The following is an 18772-nucleotide window of genomic DNA, read 5'->3' as shown; positions in this document are numbered from 1 at the left end:
TCACCAAAATCTAACCGGTTCGTCCTTGTCACACACCCAAGCTCTCCACCAAATCCATCCACAACTTTTTGAGATATCCTGCATTCAGCCAGACAAGGGTGAAAACACAACCTCCTTCCACCATCGGTGGCAGAGGTAATAATAGGAACCGGATGATCTGATACTGGAGATACCATTGCACTTCTGGGTTCATGAATGGTTCGGAGAAAAGAAGCATCCCTGATGACAAATGATTCCGGTAATTTGTTAATCATCAAGTATCCACCATGGGTGCAAACAATTTCCGTGTTGAATGCTGCTGTCAACATCAGCTGTGGTTTAAGGAATATCGGGTGATCCCACATTCCGAGACCACATCTTCGGTAATATACACCTTGATACATATGATGGCATTTAGTGTGAGGGGAGGAGTCTGAGGGGGGGGCTACATCAGGTGCCCCCCCCAAGATCCTCTGCTGTTCAAGTGTTATTGTTCATCAGCTCAGCGCTGCGTTGAATTGTATTGTTTATATGCATTTCCAGTAAAAATGTTTTTTTTTTTTTTTCCCAATCACAACCCCTTATTCTTGCTTTATTAGTCACCTACCGGTTTCATGACACGCTGTTCCGGCACACGCTCCCAGACCTGACCGGTTTCCTCGGAGGGGACGATAGGTTTGCTGTCTGTCTGTTCGTCCATCTCTCCAACCTCTGGTTTTTCAGACTTTTCCCCTAGATGCTGTTTAACATGTTCAACTGAAATTTATTATGATAACTTACAGAACAAGTTCACGTTTCAGGGTGTTTCATCAACTTTTCACAGTTATGCCCTTTTTGGACTTAAAAAAATATCACATATTAGACATGGGACAGTTTGCAGCTGCTCTGACTCCACCCCAATTGAAATCATGCACCACCATTGCATGAAACAGCAGTGATCAGCAGGTCTCAATCCTCAGGCCTCTGTGTGTTAGTCCATGTCCCAGTGCACTTAAAATGATCCCAGGTATATAACCACGATGTATTATAGATGCACATAAGCCGTACGCATGTTTTTGTTACATGTATGTACACCAGGTTATTTTAAATAATTATTTTCGGCACCAAATGCCCCCATTATACACCCGCCAAAATAAAGGGATAAGAACATTTCCTGGAACCGATAGTGGACATGTATTGCAAAGCATTTCTCACTCTTGTTTGATGTAGTTCTGCAGGGACGGACTGGCTGAAAAGCTCATCACTTTTCACTTCTCTGAGAATGCTTTTTTGACCAGTGGTATAGAGCCTTATATTATCTCTGCAGTAATGTAGGGCACGACGTCATCGCCAGATCTCCCGTCACATCAAGTTTAATCATGACACGATACCATTTGAGTCCCCAAAATGAGTGATAAATGAAATAGTACACACATTTTATCATGATAAACAAAGGCTTGACGCACACACGCACACACACACTTGATATTGTTACAAATTTGGAAGCTGACTGCACATAGCAGCCAGAGTCCCTATAGACCAGTTATATCGGTAAGTATGTGTTTCGAGTTAGAATCCATCCCCTGTGTCTAATGGGAATTAAGTGTACGTGCGCTGTGGGTTATTTTATAGATAGGATTTTTTACATTTTCACTTTCACACAACAACAGTCTGCTTGTGGCATTCTTCGCGCGCTCGCCAGCAAGCGCGCGCGTGGGCGGATTCTAACATAGGCATGGCATCCGTTTATGGCCAATCCGCAAGGAGCGGGCGTCCCACCCACCCCGTTTCCAACCCAACACCATCGCCATTACGCACGTGGCCGGAGGTGAGGAGGTAGGCGGAGCCACAAACGCCTCCGATCGGGACTCCGCCCAGAAGGGTGGGAGTTTCCCCGCCTACCATGGGCCTGTCCAATGGGAGACGGCCAGGGAATCGTGCGATGGGTCTGACCAATCAAGAGGTGAGTGGCCAGGAGAAGTGGCCCTTCCCTCCTGAAGAGAAAGAGTTGGTGGTGGGGTCCAGAGGGAAGAGATTGTGTCCCGTGTGCTCGAGCGCGCTTCGGTCTGGTCTGCGTCTGACTGCACCCCACACATCCGAAGTGTCTCGGCTGGCGCAGTACGACAAGCGATCGACCAACTCAACACGGGAGATCACCTCGTCTCGCCTTCTCTGGATTTGGCTGCCCTAGTCCGTCCTTTGGCGACGAGTTCTGGGAAGGGGTGGACGACCAGCCGCGCACTCGCGGCCAGGGAGCCAGCCATGCTGACTCCCAGCCGAACTATCCTCCTCAGCTGGAGAGCCGAATAAAGACCCGGCGGGGTCCATCTCTTTTCTTTGGGTGTGCGTGTCTGTGTGCGGGCCTGTCTTGTCAAGTAGAATTGTTAAGTGCTTTTGCTTGTACATTATTTACATTTCTTATTTGGATAACTCTGCTCTTTGTCTGTTCCCTTCCCCCCATTGTAAAATAAATACCCCTATTGTTGAATGTACCAGCTCGTTTCTGTGCTTCTTTCATTGGCTTAGCACGGTGCTTGTTGGGAAATTGGGAAACGGTAAATTGTGCATTTGGACCGACGGGTCTTGGTAACCATCCGCTCGGGTTGCGCACGGTTCGAGCACGATAACGGCTCGTTCCGCTCGAGGTCTGCCGAGAGTGTGAATTCCCTTGCAGCTTTGCCGCGTGGATACTGAGGTATATTGAAATTGGCAATTAACCCTATTCCACACGGCCAAATTATTGGCGATTCACGGTCCTGTAAGGGACCCGTGCCTTTCGGAGTTCTCTGAGAAGCACGATCTAGATTCCGGGTGTTCGGTGGAGCCGACTCTACTGTTCCACCTCGCGGTCGTGCTCGCCACCGACACCCGGCACCACAACAATATCACAATTCAGAATTCCATGAACAAAATTTTAAAAAAAAAGGAAGTCAGATCACTTGGTCTCTACTCTACTCTCTAACCAATGATGTGTTGAAATAAAGTTTCTTTTTAAATATTTAGTACCATGTGTTAAGGGCTGGCAGGAAAGCCTGGTGTTGGCGCAGTGGTTAGGGCAGTGGCTTGGGACCCAAAAGGTCCTGAGTTCAAGCCCCGTTGGGACACTGAATATATATATATATATATATATATATATATATATATATATATATATATATATATATATATATATATATATATATATATATATATATATATATATATATATATATATATCCTTCCGAGGTCGGCGAAATGAGTACCAGTTGTACTGGGCCTGGTGTATGCCCTGGTTAGAATAGGTGTACCATATCCCTGTGTGTTGTAAGAGGCGACCAGGGTTGCGTCAGGAAGGGCACCGGCGTAAAAACCTATGCCAAATCATTATGCGGACAACAAAACGAATTTCCATACCGGATCGGTCGAGGCCCGGGTTACCAACGACCGCCACCGGTACCGGTGGTCAGCAGGGTACCAGTGGAAATTGTGCTACTGTTGGGCGAAGGAGGAGAAGGAGACTGGGAAGGCGAGTCCGGAGGCAGTGGGAGAGGGGGAAGGGTAGAAATGTGCAGGTGAGAGTTGGAACTCTGAATGTTGGGACGATGACTGGCAAAGGGCGAGAGTTGGCTGATATGATGGAGAGAAGAAAGGTGGACATACTGTGTGTACAAGAGACCAAGTGGATGGGGAGTAAGGCTAGGAGCATTGGAGGTGGTTTCAAACTGTTCTACCATGGTGTGGATGGGAGGAGAAATGGTGTCAGAGAAATCCTGAAGGAAGATTATGTCAAGAGGGTATTGGAGGTGAGGAGGGTGTCTGACCGAGTGATGAGTGTGAAGTTGGTAATTGAAGGGGTGATGATGAATGTCATCAGTGCATATGCCCCACATATGGGGTGTGAGATGGAGTATAAAGAAGATTTCTGGAGTGAGTGAGATGAAGTGGTGGAGAGTGTATCCAAGGATGAAAGAGTGGTGATTGGAGCAGATTTCAATGGACATGTTGGGGAAGGGAATAAAGAGGATGAGGAGGTGATGGATTGGTACGGTCTCAACAAGAGAAATGTGGAAGGGCAAATGGTGGTAGAGTTTGCAAAAGGAATGGAAATGGCAGTGGTAAATACGTATTTCAAGAAGAAGGAGGAACACAGGGTGACATACAAGAGTGGAGGAAAGTGCACACAGGTGGATTACATCTTAAGTAGGAGATGCAACCTGAAAGAGATTAGTGATTGTAAGATGGTGGCAGGGGAGAGTGTAGCTCGACAGCATCGATTGGTGGTCTGTAGGATGACTTTAGAGGTGAGGTTGAGGAAGAGAGTGAGGGCTGAACCAAGGACCAGATGGTGGAAGCTGAAGGAGGAAGACTGTTGCGTGAAATTTAGGGAGGAGGTGAGACAGGCGTTGGATGGTGGTAAAGATGGGTGGGATGATTGGGCAACGACAGCAGAAGTTGTGAGGGAGATAGCTAGGAAGGTACTTGGTGTGACATCTGGACAGAGGAAGGAAGATAAGGAGACTTGGTGGTGGAATGAGGAAGTACAGGAAAGTATAAAGAAGAAGGGGTTGGCGAAAAAGAAGTGGGATAGTCAGAGAGATGAAGAAAGTAGGCAGGAGTACAAGGAGTGGCGGCGAAAGGCAAAAAGAGAGGTGGCATATGACGAGTTGTCTGAGAAGTTGGATACAAAAGAAGGGGAAGAGGATTGATACCGATTGGCAAAACAGAGGGACCGAGCTGGGAAGGATGTGCTGCAGGTTCGGGTGATAAAGGACGCAAATGGGAATGTGCTGACGAGTGAGGAGAGTGTGTTGAGAAGGTGGATGGAGTACTTTGAGGAGCTGATGAATGAAGAAAATGAGAGAGAGAAGGTTGGAAGAGGTGGAGATAGTGAATCTGGAAGTGGGGTGGATCAGTAAGGATGAAGTGAGGACTGCTATGAAGAAGATGAAAAGTGGAAAGGCGGTTGGTCCAGATGGTATACCGGTGGAGGCATGGAAGTGCTTCGGAGAGATGACAGTGGGGTTGTTAACCAGATTGTTTAATAAAATCTTGGAAAGTGAGAGGATGCCGGAGGAGTGGAGATTAAGTGTACTGGTTCCGATTTTCAAGAATAAGGGTGATGTGCAGAGCTGTTGAAAATTACAGAGGGATAAAGTTGTTAAGCCACACCATGAAGTTGTGGGAAAGAGTAGTGGAAGCGAGGTTGAGAGGAGAGGTGACGATCTGTGAGCTCCAGAAGGAGTTACATTGTGTGTTTGTGGATTTAGAGAAAGCTTATGATAGGGTGCCAAGAGAGGAGTTGTGGTATTGTATGAGGAAGTCGAGAGTGGTGGAGAAGTACGTGAGGATCGTGCAGGATATGTATGAGGACAGTGTGAGAGCGGTGAGGTGTGCGGTAGGAATGACGGACCGGTTTAAGGTTAAAGTGGGATTGCACCAAGGATCGACTCTGAGCCCTTTCTTGTTTGCAATGGTGATGGACAGGTTGACGGACGAGATCAGACTGGAGTCCCCATGGACTATGATGTTCGCGCATGACATCATGATCTGTAGGGAGAGTAGGGAGCAGGCTGAGGCGAGCTTCGAGAGGTGGAGGTACGCACTGGAGAGAAGGGGAATGTTAGTCAGTAGGAGTAAGATGGAGTCCATGTGCGTAAATGAGAGGGAGGGTGGTGGTATGGTGCGGTTGCAAGGAGTTGAGGTGGGGAAGGTGGATGGGTTTAAATACTTGGGATCAACTGTCCAAAGTAACGGAGAGTGTGGGAGAGAAGTGAAAAAAAGAGTGCAGGCAGGATGGAGTGGGTGGAGAAGAGTTCCAGGAGTGATTTGTGACAGAAGGGTAGCTGCAAGAGTTAAGGGGAAAGTATATAAGATGGTAGTGAGACCAGCTATGTTGTATGGTTTGGAGGCGGTGGCACTAACAAAAAGACAGGAAGCGGAGCTGGAGGTGGCAGAGTTAAAGATGCTGCGATTCTCGTTGGGAGTGACCAGGATGGACAGGATAAGGAATGAGTATATTAGAGGGACAGCGCAGGTTGGACCGTTTGGAGACAAATTGAGAGAGGCGAGATTGAGATGGTTTGGACATGTGCTCAGGAGGGAAGCGGAGTACATCGGGTTAAGGATGTTGAAGATGGAACCGCCAGGCAGGAGGAGAAGAGGAAGGCCAAAGAAGAGGTTCATGGATACGGTGAGGGTGGACATGCGGGTTGTTGGAGTGTCAATGGAAGATGTGGAGGATAGAGCGAAATGGAGACGGTTGATCCGCTGTGGCGACCCCTAACAGGAGCGAGCCGAAAGTAGAAGAAGAAGAAGAGTGTTAAGGGCTGGCAGGATGGCCTGGAAGTACGCACACTCACCTCTAACCCGTCTATCCTGGGATAGAATCCTGTCCCAGCTATAACATTTCCCTTCAGGTGATCTTTCCATCCATGTCGGCCAACACCGTGAGACGGACATTGTCAATTTTGAGAATGGCATGCCAGTGCCGGTGCTTGGTGTGATGGATGAGGTAAATTGAGGTAAGTATGAAGAGGTGTGAGAGGCATCATATTATCACCTTTCCAAGCTTGGTGTTTGCTTAACGGTTTCGGTGTCTGGCTTAAGATCTTAAGGTCTTAAGTTCAAGCCCCTCTCGTGCCGTTGAATTGATACCAGGTGGGTTGACTCGGGCTGTCACCCTTCCGAGGTCGGCAAAACGCATACCAGCTTACTCGTAATTGCATCAACAGCATAGCTGCACCCCCAGAAAAATGATGCAGCCAAGCAGCCACAGGCTACATACGAACAAATAAAAAAAGAAATGATCACCTTTACAATTTTATTTTCCCCGAACGATCGACGTATCTGTTCACATCATAATAGCCAGCCCTTTTCTTTGTTATCCTGCATCTGGAAAGAAAGCGCGATTTCAAGCTTTGAGCTGGTGATCTGTGCGGGTTCGTAATGATTGTATAACCTGCTGTACTCTCATAAGAAACTCGTGGATGTTGCTGGGTGGGCCAAGTGCATCCCTGACCATTTGTATCTTCGAGTCGTGCTATGATACTGGGGGAATTGATTCATACATGGATTCATTCATGCCAATAAACCACAAAAAGAGAAGCCGAAGCTCAACCTTGGTCACCTTATTGTTTATTACCAACCTTGGAAGAGTACTGACGGTGGGAGTGGTCAACTAGGAGTTGACGAAAGAAGATAAAGCTTTGGGGCCAGATTAACATCCAAGAGTATTGAAGGAGACGGCAGAGCAGAAAAGCATGATGTTAACGCATATAATGTCATGCTTGTCTGTTCTAGTGGGGCAACTTAGCTAAATATAGCATAACAATTGTGCATTTTGTGAGGAAAGCACCAAATTTGGCACACTAGTAGCCTAACATATTATGAACAGATTTGGATATTGAGCCATCTCAAATTTTTGATGGCAGTGGAAAATGGCCGCCACAGCCATCAGCGGCTAAATTTGAGATGGCCCGATATCCAAATCTGTTCATAATATGATCGGCTACTAGTGTGCCAAATTTGGTGCTTTCCTCACAAAATGCACAATTGTTATGCAAAGTTGCCCCACTATTCTGCCAACATGAGTCTGTGTCATTGATATATCTATTATAGGCCTATCTTTGCTCATACAACGTCATATCCATTCAGATTCTACACAAGAACAGCCACATCACTGATCCACGCATACTTCAACTGGTTGAAAGCTTCCAAAGTTTTCCATACCTTTACGTTTTCCAGGATGTAAATACTTTTTGTAAACGTAAGATTATTCCTTTCGTATATTTACCTCTGCCAACGAAGGTGAAGGTGGTTATGTTTCACCCCTTTTGGGTGGTCGCTAGACTACCGTTATTCTCAGGTTTTCCGTCTGTATGTAATGGACAGCTCTGGAGGCCAGGGGAGTCAACTGATTTTGATGAAACTTGACTGGTAGGTTCATACCAGGATCTAGTTGTATGCTTTTGAACACCGTTGCTATGGACGCCACCGTTACCAAGCAATGGGACTTTGAATTTTTTGCAAAAATCCGAAAAATATTTATATATATATATTTTTTTTTTTCGAAAATCAAAAATCGGCTTCCGCGCTTTTAGGCGCACTCTAATCAACCTCTTTGTCAAAAATTTTCAGCCCGATCCGTCAAAAACTGTATGACTAGTATGCAATTATGTAGTGACCACCCATGTCGCCTACCGGCTTGTTGGGTAGTCGATCTAGTCGAAAAAAAAAAATTGGAGATTTTTCTACCCTTATCAGTATTTCTGTCGATATGTTTGTCTGTCTGTCTGTGAGTATGTATGTCTGTTCAGTCCAGTGCTCCGTTAATACAATGGCGATTTCGATGAAACTTGGTTGGTAGGTTCATACCATGACCTAGTTGTGTGCAAATGAGAACCGTTGCTATGGACCCATCTGTTGCCTCGCAACGGACCGTTGAAATTTTCAAAAAAATCTCAAATTAATTTTTTCAAAAATCGGGCCACGAGCGACTGTGGGCAGTACATTCAGCCATATTGTCATAAATTTCCAGCCGGATCCTATGAAAACTGTCGGAGAAGATAGACTTTGAATGAACCCTGGTCGAAAACAATAAAAAAAACGAAGTTCGTTATATCTCAGAGACTGTCAGATATACATGAAACTGGTATGGAAGGTTCATGGTATGTCCTAGTTATGTGTTAGAAAGAACCGTTGCTATGGACCCCTCCATTGCCTAGCAATGGCCGAAAAACCTCTAAATGTGGGGGTATTTTAACGAAAAAACAATCTGCAGCATTAACCCTTGAAGCGAGAATCATGAATTTTCTTGTGCTTAATCCTCAGGTAATTTCCCATCGAACGGGCCCATCGTGTCAGGTTCTATTGGGTAGTCGACTACCCATGTCCGCCTACCGGCTTGTCTGTCTTTGTTTGTTTGTTTGTGTGCAGGATATTTCAAAAAGTTGTGGACGGATCCGAATGAAATTTTGAGGACAGGTTGGGTATGTGACAAGGACGAACTGATTATATTTTGGTGAAGATCCTTATCCGGATCTGACTACTAGAAGTTTTATATGATTCTTCCCCATTGAGAGATGGGGCCAAAAACGATATATAGCACGATATCTCAAAAAGTTGTGGATGGATTCGGATGAAACTTGGTGGACACTTTGGGAGTGTGGCAAGGAAGAATTTATTCAGTGTTGGTGAAGATCTGGATCCGAATCCTGATCTGATAATTTTTTGAAGGGATTCTTCACCATTGAGAGATCGCGCCAAAAACAATATGTAGCACGATATCCTAAAAAGTTGTGAACGGATTCAAAGGAAACTTGGTGGGCAGGTTGGGTGTGTGGCCACGACAAATTGATTCTATTTTTGTGAAGATCTTGATCTGAGAATTATTTAATTTTTTAAGTGATTCTTCACCATTGAGAGATGGGTCCATAAACGATATGGAGCATGATATTTCAAAAATGTATTGGGCCTGATATGTTCTCGTGGATCAGGCATTACATTGCAGAGATATGTGCTCTCCCGAGTGCCCTTCTAGTTAACCTCCGCCATCTTTGAAGATGGATGGAGGTTACCGTTTTCACCCCTTTCTGTTTGTTTGTTTGTTTGCTTGTTTGTGAACAGTATTACGGAAAAACTCGACGGATTTCGACAAAACATGGTGGGGGGGTTAGGTATGGTCCAAGGATCATGGCATTAAATTTTGAACTTGGACCCGCCCCCCCAAAAAAAATTGTTGGAGAATTTTTTTTTGCATTTCTACATGTTTTAAGTGATTTCCAACCCCCCCAAAAAAAATTGTTACCCTCCCCCCAAAATAGAGAATTTTTTTTGAATTTCTACATGTTTTAAGTGATTTCCAACCCACCCAAAAAATTTAGAAAAAATTTATTTTTGCATTTCTACATGTTTTAAGTGATTTTCAACCCCCAAAAAATTGTTACCCCCCCCCCAAAAAAAAAATTGAGAGAAAAATATATATATTTTATAAATATATATATATTTTTATATATAAATATATAAAAAATATATATTTTTATAAAATATATATATATATATACATGATCCAAGGATCATGCCAGTAGATTTTGGACTTGGTCCAAAGTCCAATATGGCCGCCATGGCGGCCAATTTGAAAAAAAAATGAATTTTTGTTTTTGCATTTCTACATGTTTTAAGTGATTACCAACCCCCCCCAAAAAAAAATTGTTAGAGAAAAAAATTTGCAACTTTTTTTTCAAAAAAATTTCGATTTTATTTGAATTTTTTTGCATTTCTTCATGTTTTAAGTGATTTCCAACCCCCCAAAAAATCCGTTTTGACCTACAATGAATAGGACATCAGGTTCACTTAAGTGACCCAGCAGTATTGGCGGCGGAGGTCTTGCACTCTACCGAGTGCTCCCCCTCTAGTTGTATTTGGCAATTCCATGCCAAATCCACTATTATTATTGGAATTCTTTATTATTCTTTATTTTCGTCACACATACATTGCCCTAAACTCCTCCTAGGGCTTTTGTCTAGGAGCACGAACAATTATGTCTTTGAAATGGGCTGCATTCAAGGAAGTGCAGTGTCAACTTTTGACCTTGAAATTCTCAAGGTTAAGATCAAGGTCACACAAAACGTCAAAAACACATTTTGCCCCATATCTTCGCCCCACTGAAAGATGCAGGTTAGCCGCTGACATTTTGTGGTAGGTCACAACAGGCCCTACAAAAAACCTTACTAGACCAAAGTTGTGTGACCTATATCTTCTGAGATCGGTAGGAGTCAAAGTTCATAACGTTGGTAAAAAACACATTTTGCCCATATCTTCGCCCCACAGAAGGATACAGGTTAGCCGCTGACATTTTCTGATAGGTCACAACAGGGCCTACAAAAAATCTTATTTGACCAAAGTTGTGTGACCTAAATCTTCTGAGATCGGTAGGGGTCAAAGTTCAACAAAAACACATTTTGCCCCATATCTTCGCCCCACGGAAAGATACAGGTTAGCCGCTGACATTTTCTGATAGGTCACAACAGGGCCGACAAAAAAATCATATTTGACCAAAGTTGTGTGACCTATATCTTCTGAGATCGGTCGGCGTCAAATTTCATGACGTTGCCAAATACGTATTCGCTGCAAGCGAATGCAGCCCTCTAGTTTTATTTTATTTTTAACTGTTGCGGAGCTAAGCTCAGCCTCGGATAGATTGAGGTGCCGGAGAGTCGCTCCGGTGTGCTACGTCAGGACTACACCCCTGATTTCAGTTGAGGGATAGTGCCCAACGTTGACGTTTGCTATTCCAGAGTGATGCATCCAGTATTGCAGTGTTGCTCTCAAAATAGTTTCAACTATACCTCGTTGATTATGTATTTTCCTTTATTTTTCTGAACTTTTGTATGTTGCTTTCATTTCATTGCATTGCTTTACTTGTTGTTTGTCAGCATCTTTTGTCCAAAATTTTAATTTGATCAATGTTACTGCAATATTTTGGGAGATTATCATCATCATCATCATCATACTAAAATATGCACTTTCGTGACTGTCTGTCTAATAATATCCTCCCTAATAATATAACATCAACTAATGATAATGGCATAATATTAGTGATGTTACAAAACAATATTAAAAATATCCTCCCTCCCCAAGGGGTTTTTCCTCCTTGGATAAATGAAATGCCATGTTAACGTGTATAAATCGCTTATTGTGGTGTTTGGTGGGGTACCCCACCAGAAGTTAATTTTTTTTTTTTATAAACTACAAACACGTATGATTACCTTTTTTAAGCAGTTGGTACTGCTGTATAACACTCAACTGAAAGGGAGAAAACCTGACATTCTTGAGGTATATGCTTATCTCCTCTCCACAGACTAACACTAACGGAACCGAGCGGAGATCTACTATAATCGATATACCCCAGAGAGGATAATATGACCCTTTCTGCCACTCCCATAGGGACCAAGTGTACAAGTAAGATAAACTTAGAATGCTTTTGTATTTGTGTGAATGGCTAGAGTATCCATCAGCACCACTTCCTCTCCCTCCCCCACAAAGCATATCAAAACGTTTACATGGGACTGCATGATGCAACTAATAGACTTGGGGATGTTTGTAAATGTGGACTTTGGTCGCGTTCCCAATATGTCGATTTCTTGACTTGTTTTTCATTTGTTTATTTTATTTATTTTCTAAGAAATTTGGGCTGGTGGAAAATCGAGGTGACAGAGAAAAGGGTAACAGTGGAGCAGCGGGGCACAAGCATGCGAATTAACGGACAGGAAAGGGAGGAAACTTTGCAACAAACAGAATGAGGCCCAGAAGAGTATACAAACCCAGCACACAACATACATTCAAAGAAACATGATTAAAAAAATATATAAGAGTTACAATCAGAGGGGAAGGGTCAAGGCCAAAAAACAGAGCATCCCACTGGGCGAAAATAAATTATCAAAGAAAGAAGATGGGGGAAATGTAATAATTTAATAAGATCAAGACTATTGAATCGTAACTTGAATTTTTTGAAAGTTAAGGGAACTTGGGAATAGACTGCTGGGAAAGCTATTAAAAAGACTGGCAGTGGAGGAGGGGGAGGAAGAGGAGGAGCAGTAGGAACAAAAACAACAGAGTTTGACAGAGCACTGACTGTGGTAGAAGGGGCACAGGGAAGTGTCTGCTCAATGGGTGGCCAAAAGTTGGAAATGACTAGACAAAGGATCGCTAGTCAGTCGCACAGCCTTGGCTTCGACATGTTGCACAATATCGAAGACCGACTGGGGCAGCACTGGCCCATACATGGGAGCAGTATTCCATCACTGATCTGACTTGGGATTTATTGAGGTTGAGAAGCTGATGGGAGTTATTAGTGAACTCTGAAGAAAAAAACCCCAAGTTTCTTGGAGACAGATTTGATGATATTGAAGATGTGAAGTTGCCAGGAGAGATTGCTGGAGATGGTGACTGAGAATATTAATGGTGAAGGATTGGTGGAATTGAGAGCTGGTTTACTGCAATTGAAACATGAGAAGAGAGGTGGCTGTGATGCTCTTGTTGCATATGAATGTTTGAGTCTTGGACTGATTGAAGGAGACAAGGTTGGCTGAGCCCCATTAGAGCATGAGATCGGGATCATGTTTGATGTAGGCAGCAGTTGAGAGGTGATCGGCAGCAAGTGACTGGGAGAAGGTGCACTGGGATTTATAACCGGTGGAGGGTGGAGTTGTCAGCAAAGGAATGGACATGGTTGTTCGTAGCTGTGAGGAGGTCATTGATAAAAAGAAGAAAGAGGGAGGATGAGATGACAACTAACCTGAGGGGCACCAGAATTAATGTGGTGGGGATCAGACAGGGTACCTTCAATGCAGATAAATATAGATTGCCCAGTGAGGAAGCTGGAAAAAATAGGAGTTGAGCTGCAGCTGAATACCATACATTGCGAGCTTCGCTAAGAACCCTTTGTGCCAGACCCTGTCAAAGGCTTTGCTTTTGTCCAGTGCAACAACTCAACTGTCTCAGAAGTTCTCGAGAACTGAAGACCATTCGTTGGTAACCTAGGTGAGGAGGTCACCAATGGACCTGGCTTTGTGGAAGCCGTATTGGGTGTCATTGAGGAGAGAGCTGGATTGGAGGTTAAAAGGTGTTTTGATACGAGACTCCATGACTTTTGAGATATTGGAGGTCAAAGCGATTGGTGGGATTTTTAGCTTTTTTTTTTCTTTTCTTATATGGACAAAGATCTCTGTGCCATGGATTCTAACCCTTGTAATGGGATTCTGTTTTGCCACTTACTCTGACATAAAGTCAAGGTGTGTGGAAAAGCAAAATGAAGGAGGATGAAGGAATTTCAACCAACACAAAAGGCTGTAAAGGGAACAAGCAGACATTTGATGAACGCACAAACATGACCTGCAAGAATAGGTGGGGTTTGGTGGTGTGAGAAAGATGATGAAGGAAAATGGGAGATGGCAGGGAGCTGAAAACTTGAAGCAGTGGAGGGAGGACCATGAATGGATAAAACACATTGAAGTGATTCCACAAGCAGGAAAAGAGGGATACAGGAATGCAAGTGAGTAAGATACTTTGCTAAAATTGATGAGGAGGGTATTGCTGCATAAGTATTTCATTCGGATAGAGCTGCTAATGGGTGGATGGCTGAAAGGGCAGGTGGAACAAGACTGCTTGAATATTTCAAGATCGAAAGACCACTAACCAGTCCACATTGGCAAAACGGTCAGTTATGTGTGACAGCATCATAACTGATGCCGATTATTTTTTGCAGAGCCTTGGCTTCCATGGTTTCGACGAATAAAGGGTGTGATGCAGGAGTGTTGGCCCACAATGGAGAACAATACTCCATTGTGCTTCCAAGAAATGCTTTGCAGGCTGTAGAAAGTGCTGCAGAACCAAAGGACTGCTTGGCACAAAATGCCCACTCTCCCTGGCTTTTGCACCCAGCTTGGAGATGTAGGTCATGGCTTATGGTGAGGCCGAAGTGAAAAATAAAAAAAGGAAAAACAAATAAAAAAATACAAGTTCAATGTACTGGACTTGTAGAGGTGGTGGTTGTTGTATAGCCCCGGACAGTTCTCTCGACCAGGCCCGTGGCACGGACACAGCCGATCAATCTCGCAGGAGTGACCCAGAGAGCCTACGTGAAGCTAGGGGGTTGGAGAGGAGATGGGAGGGAGTGGACCGATCCTTGGGGCCTGATCAACCACCACAAAGAGGCATCCCCTGGTAGTTGCATTTGCAGACGTTGATCATGGAAGTAATTCGAGGGATTGCCCTTGACCTGTAGAGATGCACGATGATGAAATTATTTGACTTACCTGGAATAAAAGTCGTTTGCATCTCTCGGACTGTTTTTTGTAGGACCATAAGACTGGTTTTTATAGGACTATATAATCTGTACGATCTGTAGGATTTGAGTCTAAAGATTTATCCACAGCTTTACATTTCATCCCCCTTGCAGTTGAAATCTGTCTTTATGATTTACTAATTGTCCTTAAAAGTATAATCCTGAATTTTTTAAATGTTTGGCACATTGAATTCAAATCTTTCTATGTTGGTCTGTCAAGCTTCTTGCCATCGTTTAACGAGCACAGCAAAATTTCTCTTGTTTTTAATCTAGTGCCGCCAAACGTGTATAGCCTTGGCCTCCTTTGAGGAGGAAATTGGGACCATACTCTGTGCAGAGTGTTGGTGCTGCCTAAAACAGTCTCCTTGGCCATTGGGCACAATCCTGGACGAGTCGCCACTCCGACACAGTATTACCAGCATGCTGGCACTCATTTTGCCGACCTCGGAAGGATGACAGGTCGAGTTAACCCCACCTGGTATCAATTCAACAGCCGAGGAGGGGGATTTGAACTCAGGATCCTCGGATCCAAAGCCTGCCACCCTCACCATTTAGCCAACACCAGGTATGCTGTTGCCTCCATCCAGGACCTCTATTTTAAAGCTGTTGAGCAGCAGATCACCACTCTCTGAGGCTCTACATTGGAGAATGCTTGGTGAAGTAGAATGTAGCTTATGTTAAACTCGTGTGAGAGTCAGGTGTGCGTGCGAGCGTGTGTATGTACAAGGCATGCATTGTTAGTATTATGGCTGCATATGCATTGTTAGAAAAAGGTCATGTTCATAGACGAAGCTTGCTTTCATGTATCGGGGAAGATCAACCAGCACAATGTGAGGATCTGGAGCTCTGAAAACCCCCACGTGGTCATTGAACACATACGTGACTGTCCAATGGTCAATGTGTGGTGTGGCCTTCTCCATGACCACTTGGTGGGTCTGTTTTTCTTTGTGAAGGATACAGTGACCTCAACAATTTACATGAACATGTTGAAAGTATTCACCTTCCCACAGATTGAAGACCTACCACCCGATATCACTTATCACCAGGACGGCGCTCCCCCTTCATTGGGCCTTAGTCATTTGAGCCGTCCTGAATGGAAAATTTCCAGGTCACTGGATTGGCCGAGATGGATCGACCGCCTGGCTTTCGAGATCACCATACATAACCCCCCTTGATTACTACTATTATTATTATTTTTTTTCTGTGGGTGTTTGTCAAAAGATTTTGTCCACAACACCAATGTGGCAAACGTGCAGGATCTTCATTCTCGGATCACAGCTGCATGCGTGCTGGTGGATGCAAACATGCTGAGCCGAACATGCCACTAACTCGTGTACCTCCTTGATGTCCTGCCCATGATCAATGGAGCTCACAGCGAAGTGTATTGATGGTGTGCACAAAACTTTATGAGTTTCTGTATCATATAAACCAAAAGTTATCATTGTGTCATTTGTGTTTATAAATATATTAACAACCAAAGGTGTCCAGGTCTTTTTGTATGTTGGGCCGTTCATAACTGTATATGAATTGATAAGATTGGTACTAAAAATTAGATCTTCTGCACTGCCTTCCAACAAATAGCCAACCCCATAAGAGAGAAGAAAACATAGTCTGAGGCCCTTTGGTGCATCATGCTTGTGCCGTTTTCACTCTTTGTTTAAACTCGATTCTTCTGTCTTCTTATCTGTTTACCAAGCCCGTTCTTACCATCAACTCATCAATATCATCCGCATCCCTTTTACTTATAAATTTACTCTCGTCGGGGAATTTAGCTTGCATCTTGGGACATGATGTCCTACTCCTTTTGAGTTGTGCCATGTGATCTTAAATGGAAATGTGGCAGCTGGCCTCATGTCGTCCTTTCAAACGGCTGTGTGGTCGACATGCAGAACCTCCTGCAGGCTCTGCACCAGGATGACAGTTGTAATCATATTTGATTCCACAAGGGAACAAATCCAGGACAAGAGAGATCGGAGGTGAATACGCTACCAACTGAGCTATTGTATTGTCCATATAAGCTGGATGTGCCTCCAATTTTGTCTGCTTCTTTCATGAGGTGTAACAATGTGTAATGATGGGATGGAATTGACAGAATGTTGATGGAAGTCTGCCAACCGCCGTGGGAAGCTTTGAGTGCTATTACCTTTGGATGCGAGTTCCTGTCTTGGCACCAAGCCGAGACCCAGTGCATGGTTGTTTAGCGAGTTTGTGATGTCGCTTTGTTTTCTTCTGTTGTAGATAATCCAGCATCAGACGGTACGATATGACATACTTTCCCTGTCTCCAGCTTCTCGGCATAGGATCAGTAAGTAAACCATTATGGTCTCATTGTACCGTGGAGCACATCCACCCCGCGCCTCACAAAGCTTTATCAGTGCATTTATCCCTTTATTTGTTTATTTAGTTAATATTTATGGTGACTTTGTTTCAAATGGGTTTATTTTTCCATTTTGTGACGTTTCTACCACTTTATTGACATCTTCCCCTTTCCACCCCCATATTTTGTGTTCAAAGTGAATGTTCTTTCATTACTAGTTAGTCTTTGTTAACTTTTTAATTAAATTAATTGAGCGAGCACTTCATATCCATGTGTACTGTTGTTGAACTTTAATTTGACTTTTCAACATAATAGTCTCCAATAATTATTGTAATTATTTTATTTTATTCTCGGTGCTAGTTTTCACTCTTATTGTATTTTAATTAAATTTTATTGTTTTTTTTATTTTATCGTGCAAACATTTTTACAGAACCTATTACACAACTGCGTTTAAAACTCCTTTGAGAACATGTTATGTGAATGCTCGGATCAGAACTCCGCAGATTTATTGGAAAGGAATTCTTCCTTTATGCTTGTTAATTCTTCCTTTGTGCCTTCTTCCATCCTAGGTCAAGTAAGCCGTAAGATCCTTGTTTTGGATCTCGATGAAACCCTCATTCACTCCCATCACGATGGCATGGTGCGGACAATGGTGCGGCCAGGCACACCCCCAGATTTCATCCTGAAGGTATGGTAATATCGTGTGCGTGCATGCGTCCATAAGATTCTGCTGGCGCCTGCAAAATTAAAATCCATTTTGGCTAAATTATGGTGGTGACTTTTTTTCTTCTTCTTCCTTTGAAAGGATTACACGATCGTGTCAAGCTAAACACTCATGTTGGATCTGTATTTCCACGTCAAATCGGTATCATGTTGGCCTGTAATTAACAAGAATGAACTGCACAAGCGAATCATTCATTGCCTCCAGATCTGCAACCTGTCTACCCCTCGACCAATTCAGCTCGGCTCTATCTACTACCAAATACTTTGTTTTGGCAAGATTGTTGTATTTAGTGGATTCAAATACAAAAATCTACACTGTTATGGTACCAGGAATCATTTGCTACACCGGTTGTTGCTTTGTGGATCTTGACCCAAAGGACGTATCCGCCACACATTAAAATTGTCTGGTCCACAGACAGATGTGCAAAGGTAGCCAAAAACTGCAAGTAAATGAAGGTTAAACCTGTAGCTACGTGCAGACTGCACAAGACAGATCCTGTTATCAACTACAGACCCCTAAAGGGAACATTGTCCTACTGTATCTCTTTTCACCCCGAAACTCCTCAATCCCCAAAATCCAGGCTGATCGTCCACCTTCGCTATTTTTGTTGCTCTTTTCTCCCGTTTGTGGAACTGGTGTGTAGAATACAGTTATCGCAGAAGATGGTTGGGTCAAATAATCCATACGCATATCTAATGACTAGAACAGTAATGAATGGGTCCCCCTTCCCCTTTTCACCAATCACCCTAATTTAATGTATTACTAATATTGCTATTAACATTTTGTTTTTTTCCTTTTATAGGTAGTTATTGACAAGCACCCAGTGAGGTTCTTTGTCCACAAGCGGCCGCATGTGGACTTCTTCCTCGAAGTGGTAAGAAGTCTTGTCAATATCCATTGTGATAACGTTCACATATGTTCACAGACTCTTGTGTAATAGGTTGCTGGAGTG

At 43.6% G+C, this 18772-nt stretch overlaps 1 protein-coding gene across 2 annotated transcripts in view; it reads left to right on the top strand.

The window, feature by feature from the left end:
* CTDNEP1 (CTD nuclear envelope phosphatase 1) overlaps positions 1-18772 on the top strand; it is a 46018-nt gene that overhangs the window by 9098 nt on the left and 18148 nt on the right. For both annotated transcript variants that reach the window (XM_085897828.1, XM_085897829.1), the window contains exons 2-4: positions 17018-17084; positions 17666-17784; positions 18623-18694. In XM_085897828.1, coding sequence (XP_085753954.1) covers positions 17018-17084; positions 17666-17784; positions 18623-18694 — 258 coding nt within the window. The remainder of the gene's footprint in view (positions 1-17017; positions 17085-17665; positions 17785-18622; positions 18695-18772) is intronic.

This window comes from Eptatretus burgeri, chromosome 10 (genome assembly GCF_056783735.1).
Source record: "Eptatretus burgeri isolate ZD-2024b chromosome 10, Ebu_testis_v1, whole genome shotgun sequence".
NCBI lineage: Eukaryota > Metazoa > Chordata > Myxini > Myxiniformes > Myxinidae > Eptatretus > Eptatretus burgeri.
The sequence above is the reverse complement of the archived record's forward strand: the minus strand, read 5'-3'. Positions and strand labels throughout refer to the sequence as shown.